At 47.0% G+C, this 7,652-nt stretch overlaps 1 protein-coding gene across 1 annotated transcript; it reads right to left on the bottom strand.

Moving 5' to 3' along the window:
• Positions 1-2,036: 2,036 nt before the first annotated feature.
• LOC101607359 (taste receptor type 2 member 143-like) lies at positions 2,037-2,975 on the bottom strand. The gene has a single exon (XM_004661066.2). It carries the CDS (start codon positions 2,973-2,975, stop codon positions 2,037-2,039), a length of 939 nt encoding a protein of 312 aa, XP_004661123.2.
• Between the last annotated feature and the right edge of the window lie 4,677 nt (positions 2,976-7,652).

The raw sequence follows: 7,652 nt of genomic DNA, 5'->3' as shown, positions 1-7,652 counted from the left end.
GATACGAGCAGCTGCCTCAAACCCCTGCCACTATGCCCGCCTTGCCATGGCGGAACTGTAAGCTCAGGAAAAAAGAAAGAGAGAGAGAGAGAAAGAAAAAAACCTTCCTCCCTTAAACTGACCTTTGTCAGGTATTTTTTCCCAGCAAGAAGAAAGTAACAGAAACATTTTCTCACGGCGGCCCTCAGTGAACACGCATGCCACTGGCTGTAGCCTGAGCCGCTGTGTCCCCCAGTAATCTTCCACTAAATCCAAAGTAACGCTACTAGCAGACTCTGTTGGAAATGCAATTGGGTTAAAAGGGTGGAGCCTTCAAGAATGAGATTAATGCCCTTAATAAAAAAAAAAAACAAAAACCAGAAGGTAGGTACCTCTCTCTGCCATGTTAGGATGCAGCCAAATATCTTCTCTTCTCAACCAGAACCCAAACGTGCAGCGCCCTTGGTTTTAGGCTCTAGCACCGTGAGCATTAACTACGAAGTCACCCTGTGCATGGCATTCTATTATAGAAGCTTGAGCTGACTAACACACACACACACACACACACACACACACACACGCTTAGAGAAAATGGATGAAAGTTGAGGCTACCACATTTCTCTTCCCACATCCAGCAGATCACCTTTCACAAACTCTAGATGAGGTACCTGCTTCAGCAGACACCTCCTGGGTAAGCAGACAGGACAAGCAGGATTATCAAGATTAAGAATTGTCTCAGGGGCTGGGGAAATGGTGCAACAGTTAAGCAACTTGCCTGAAAAACCTAACAACTACAGTTCGATTCCCCAGTACCCATGTAAAGCTAAATGCACAAAGTAATGTATGCATCGGGAGTCCATTTGCAGTGACTGGAGGTGCACCTATTCTCTTTGTTTCTCTTCCCTTCCCTTCCCTTCCCTTCCCTTCCCTTCCCTTCCCTTCCCCCCCCCCCCTCTCTCTCTCTCTCTCTCTCTCTCTCTCTCTCTCTCTCTCTCCCTGTCTATCCCCTTGCCAATAAATTTTTAAATTAAATAATTGTCTCACAGCTGATTACTCATTTATAATCCTAATACTCAGGAGACTGAGGCAGGAGGATTGAGAGTTTGCGGCCAGTTTGGGCTGCATATTGAGAACCTGTCTCAAAACAATCAAAGTATGAGAATAAAGCACAGTGGTAGTGTCCTTGCCCACTATGTGTAAAGCCCTGGGTTGATGGCCAGTACCATAAAAGAATAATTCAGATTTCCTTTGTTTTCCACCTCTCTTCAGTTGGCCAAAACCTAAAAACATTTCTACATTGTTCACACCAGACAACCCCTTTTAGATTATACATTGTTCACACCAGACAACTCCTTTTAGATTATACATTGTTCACACCAGACAACCCCTTTTAGATTATACATTGTTCACACCAGACAACCCCTTTTAGATTAGTACGAAGCTATGAACAGGCCTTGTAGTGGCACAAAAATCAATCTTCCATGGGGTCAGTCTGCCAAAGTCTCTTGAATAAAATGTACTTGGAGCAGGGCACAGATGATGGGGATGACAGATCGGCAGAGAAAGGAGTGAAGGGAGGGAGAAGGAAGTGAAAGCTATGATGAGGAAATGTACTGGAAAGAGACTGGACAGAGCAGAGTGGTGGCTGAGGAGGAAGCTGCGGGCACAGGGTGGATACGTGCCGTAGAACCTATGCCGCTAAACAACCGCTTCCGTCTGTCTACAGACAGCTGACAACGGCTTCAGGTCTTCAAACAGGTAGGAAAGGCTGAAGTGAGGCCTGAAAGTTATCATTAGGCTTGCTTACGCAGAGGATCAGAGATGCTTACAAGGAACTGAGGCCATCAGCTAAGGTCAAGCTGATTTGAGACTTGTACCAGGGACTAGCAGAGAAGTAAAGTGGACAGTCAGAGCACAGGAAGATGGAAATACCTTAGTGGAGGCTGCAAGACATGAGAAAGAGGGAAATGGACTCTCATAAGATAGCCAAATCTATGAACCCTTGCCCACATGGGATTCGTCAAATGATTCATCACAGTATTGATTACCAATACCAATCACTTGAGGACAGAAACACCCTTGTCCAAGGCCTTCAAAGCCCATAATCTCCCAGTACACAAGTCCTTCAGGGCCTTTCTCAACTTGGGGCTACTGAGTACCAAGATGACAGAATGCAGGAAGATGCCTGTGTAGGTAATGATTTCCCTGGCCCAATGCCAGTGACTGTGCATGGTGATGCGCTTTGTGGCAGAAACAATCAGGAACAGAACAAAAAATGTATAGGAAATGAGGAAGGAGGCGAGTGATTTCAGAGCCATGGTGTGAGCCTGGGTGGTGGGGTCACAAAGCCCAGGCCTGAGGTTCCTCATCCGGCCCATGTGCCGGTACAGTGAGCACATGAGGAAGACTATGGACAGCAGGAACAGGACAAAGGGAGTGAGCCACATGAGCATCATGTGGGACTGATTATAGTACTGATAGAAGGCCACCGTCCTGTGACCAAAGGTACAGTTCCCATGGGAACCCTGGGAGGTGGTCATCTGAAAGACAATGATATTCCCGACGGCCGATATGATGGCTGAAATGCCACCCATTATGAGGGAGGCCACGATGAGTCTGGGTACTAACTGAGAAATCCTCCCCTTGAGCCACAAGAGCACGGGGTGGGAGAAGATGGAGGTCTTCACGCAATAGAAGGTAGCGAGCCAGGCGGTTAACCAGAACAGGAGCGTGTTCATGAAGTCCCAGAGGATGCCCACAAAGTTCGCTTGGTAACAGAAACCCAAGGCGGCCAGGAAGTTGTTCAGCAAGGCTATCCCATGAAGGCAGAACCGGGATGAGGTGAGACACACCATAATCATCTCCACTGCTGGCAGTGCCCGGCTCTGGGTCCACTCTCTGCCCAGCACCACGACCACAAAGCCATTCTGCAACATGGCAGCCAATGACAACAGGCTAAAGACGGCCATGAAGATCAGTGTGGGTGTGGAGAGCATCTTCTCCAAGAAGGGTCTGCTCAGACAGGATTCGATCCAGAGCTGTGGGACACAGCCACAGAGACCAGCCTCCAGTCAAACCACTGTCAAGACCAGGATTTCAGACACTCTCCCCAGATTTATTCAAAAGTCCCCCGATCACTTGTCCCTTGGCATGCAAATCACTGCAGCCTCAATGACACCTGTCTCTATTTGTGTAACCTGCATTTGCCTACTTGGCTACAGCCAGGTGCAGGAAAATATATTAACAGGAGAGGTTTTCGGGGTGATTGGAAATGCCTCACTTTTGCACATCATTGCTTTTTTATAATTAATTTTTATTTATTTATTTATTTGAGAGCAACAGAGAGAGAAAGAGGCAGATAGAGAGACAGAATGGGCATGCCAGGGCCTCCAGCCACTGCAAACGAACTCCAGACACGTACGCCCCCTTGTGCATCTGGCTAACATGGGTCCTGGGGAGTCGAGCCTTGAACCAGGGTCCTTAGGCTTCACAGGCAAGTGCTTAACCGCTAAGCCATCTCTCCAGCTCTCATTTCTTTTTTTTTTTTTTTTTTTTTTTGGAGGTAGGGTCTCACTCTGGTCCAGGCTGACTTGGAATTAACTCTGTCATCTCAGGGTGGCCTTGAACTCATGGCAATCCTCCTACCTCTGCCTCCCGAGTGCTGGGATTAAAGGCGTGTGCCACCACGCCCGGCTCCAGCCCTCATTTCTTGACTGTACTTCTTACTTTGGAAGATTTCCTCAAGAGACGCTGCCGACCCTATGTCCATGAAATACAGACCATACTTGAACCTTCATATCCTGAGTCAGTATTTTATTCAGCAGCCTCTCAATACCACATTAAGACTCACCTCCTGAGTGAGTAAGGCAGGAAGTCATTGACATGCACAATGCTTGGAAATGCCAAGAAAAGTCTCTAACTACTGACCTGTCCTGTGCCTAAAGTGTCTTCATCAAACTCCATACTTGAGTCTGTAGCTAAACATGTCAACTTCCCTGACCAACCACCATTAAATCTGGTAGCTGTTAATCCCTTCATTCTAGTGTATTTGAATCAATTCATCGGTTCCCACAGTGGCTCTGAGGAAATGGGAGAGTGGGTTAGATGTGATAGAAAGCAGGGGGAAAAACAATGACCCAGAAACCTCATCACCATAGGAGCTGGAAAGCCAAAAGTTAACGGTATGTCAAGAGCTGCTCAAGGCAGAGCAGGAACCAAGAGGAGAGACAGCCTTGTGCAGTGAGCCGCGTCCTCTGGCAACACGCGAGACATGGACAGCCAGCCTGCCAGAAGCCCTGTCGCTCTGAAAGTGATTAATGCCATGCATGTTGCATCCTGCCTTCCCCACCAAACACACGGCGACACTGGATCTGACCAGCCAGCCAGGCTCAGCAGCCATGCACAAGGATGCAGCTGAGGTCTGCTGGGAAGGGGAGAGAGCCAGTGCACGTGAGCAAGAGGAAAGACACGAAGAGAATGAGTACCGCGGGCGAGGGAGACAGGGCAACTTAAAGTAGAGATGCTCGTAAAAGGCAAGGAAAGGAATCCTGTCTTCTGATTCCACCAAACCTGGACTCGGGGTCCTCCCCCTTGAAGGCTCATGGAAAATGGTCTTGAGGCTGGCTATATATGGTTCCACTGGAGATGATACAGGAGAGAGATCTATATGTGTAAGATCAAAGAGAACTGGGCGTGGTGGGACATGCCTTTAATCCCAGCACCTAGGAGGTAGAGGGAGGAGATCATGTGAGTTCAAGGCCAGCCTGGGACTAAAGAGTGAGCTCTAGGTCAGCTTGAGGTACAGAGACCTTACCCTGGGGGGTGGGAGATGAAAGAAAGATCAAGGAGAAATGAAAACCATGACCAGCGTGTAAGGTGGAAGCCACAGGGAAAGAGACGCAGCTGGCTGGAATACAGCATATGACTGACGAGCTGTGTTGTTTTCTTAGTCAACTTTCAAAAGGTTATCGCAAAGTGGATAATCCTATCAGACCTTCCCTGCAGACAGCTTCAGGGTCTAGACTCAGTTCTTTGCACAGATCCTTCTGGATTCTCCCTGAATCAGCAGCAGGGAGTCACTTCCGTGTGTTGCACAACATCTTGGCTCTCCTCAAAATCTCTGGGCGAGAAGCCAACTTCCTGATGTCATCAGCAGGCAAGTTGAGGCCGTGACACACACATACCCTGTGTGGCCGCCAAGCGTACACTGTGTGCTTACAGGCACCTTCATGTTCCTTGTACCGTCACCAAAGCACACCTCCGGCCAGAACCAGTCTCCCCTTAGCCAGGAGTTTGCCCTCTCTGTGGTTAACTCCACGGCACAAAGTTTTCTCATTTCAAGTTCCTTCTACAAGAAGGGTGAATCCCCAGGCTCCTGTTCCTCCATTTCCATGTCTCATTCAGTATGTCTCATAGATTGCCCCATCTGTTCATAGCCTACTTCCAACATGTACCACAAGCAGGCCAGTCTCTCCGGGGATTTTCAAGACGGTACTGCAAATACGAAAAAGCAATCAAAATACTAGGGCTTCCCAGGTGGGGAGATTGCTCTGCAAGCCTGCCAACCTGAGTTTAGATCCCCAGCAACCATGTAAGGCCAGATGCAAAGTGTCTGTAATCCCAACACACCTACAATAAATGAGTCCCAGAGTCAGGAGAACCCCAAAGCTTGCAAGCCAACTAGTCTGGCCTTCACAGCTGCAAGCAGTGAAAGAGAGAGCCTGTCTCCAAAAGGAAGAAAGAGAGGAAAAGACCCTGAGGGGCTGTTCTCTGACCTCCACCTGCACATGGTGGCACATACACATTCCTACAGACATCACACACACACACACACACACACACACACACACACACACGGCCTTCTCATAGAAGTTCGGGTCATGGTTCTCTTTCTGCAGCTGCCTCACGCCTCCACATGAAGCTGACAGATTCTTTTCTGTAGCACAATAGACAATGTCACTTCAGGATGGCACCTGCGTGACATGAGGCTAATGCCACACAGGTAACAGGAAGAGCCCGGGCCCCGGCGGATGATTCTGTAGACAGCTTCTTGTACATTCTTCTTTTTGATTCTCTACAGCACTAAATGTTCTTGTCTGTCACTGTTCATTAGTTTTCCATTTTGCCATGCTTCCCCTCCCCCTCCTTAGTACATAAAGAACACATTGGCTTATCTAAGAGAGGCGTGAAGGCACATTTCTTCTTGCAGGGTCTGTGACTCTTGCTGTCCCTTGTCCGTGGACCTTTCTTTGAGTTACCTGCCATGAGCGCATCAGCACCTCCATAGTCTTGCAAGGTTTCATTAGCTAACTGATGCCTGTGCCAGGGAAAAGTGGAAGAGGAAGGAAACACACCACCTTTGAATAGCTAGACTGCATTAAAAGTGGCTAAGCCATGCATGAATTTAGAAATTATTTCCCTGCAAAATAAACTCTATTTTTCCGCCCCTACAGACCTCTGATCATTCATATATTTAGGTAAATGCTTTAGGATCATAACATCAGTTCTAATAAAAATCCAGTATAAAGTAGAATTTTAGCTCTCTGTGTGGAAATTTGGGGATTTCCAACATCCTCGTTTACCAAAATAGCTGAGTTTGATAGAACAGGCCATCCCAGCACTCCAGGACCGAGGCAGAAGGATTTCAGATGCAACACCAGCTTCGGCTACAACAGTGAGATCCTGTCTCAAAAATAGTTAATTGGGGGGGAGGGGAGATTGCTTAGTGGTTAGGCACTTGCCTCAGAAGACTAAGGACCCTGGTTCGAGGCTCGATTCCCCAGACCCACATAACCCAGATGCACAAGGTGGTGCATGCATCTGGAGTTCGTTTGCAGTGGCTGGAGGCCCTGGCACACCCATTCTCTCTCTATCTATCTGCCTCTTTCTCTGTCTGTCATTCTCAAGTAAATAAATAAGAATAAACACACACCAAAAAAAAATTTTTTAAAAAAATAGTAAACTAGCCAGGCATGGTGGTGCACACCTTTAATCCCAGCACTTGGGAGGCAGAGGTAGGAGGATCGCTGTGAGTTCGAGGCCACCCTGAGACTACATAGTGAATTCCAGGTCAGCCTGGACCAGAGTGAGACCCTACCTCAAAAAACTGAAAAAAGTAATAATAGCAATTAATTAATTAATTAATTAAAATATATTTAAAGGATTGAAAACCCTGGTCTGGGGAGATGGTTCAGTTGTTAAAAGTGCTTCCTATGCAAGCATAATGATGAATTCAGATCTCCAGAAGCCACATAAAGCAGATACCGTGGCACATGCGCACACACACACACACACACACACACACACACACACACACCAAAAACCACTGAATATCCCTAACAGAATACGTAAAATGAAATGAAGCTATGTCGACAATGGTACTGTTAATATTCAGATGACTATATATACCTCCTTTTCAAATTAAAAACGGGGCTGTAACTTTTTTTTGCAACTTATAAGTTTAGCCTGCAATAAACTCTGAGCCTGTTTTGATTCTTATCATTCAGAGTCCTTCTGCCATTTGAACAATTAACAGTAGTAACACTGATGATTAAAGGATAAATCAGTGTTCCTTCTTTAATGTCATAAACATTACTAAGGCATGATGTCTAGTGGAGAAACAGTGTCCAACAGCTTCCCAGTCACTGAATTCAGGACATTTTTCCAAGTGTTCT

The sequence above is a fragment of the Jaculus jaculus genome, chromosome 10, assembly GCF_020740685.1.
Source record: "Jaculus jaculus isolate mJacJac1 chromosome 10, mJacJac1.mat.Y.cur, whole genome shotgun sequence".
NCBI classification, from domain to species: domain Eukaryota; kingdom Metazoa; phylum Chordata; class Mammalia; order Rodentia; family Dipodidae; genus Jaculus; species Jaculus jaculus.
This window is presented reverse-complemented; position numbering and strand designations above follow the sequence as displayed.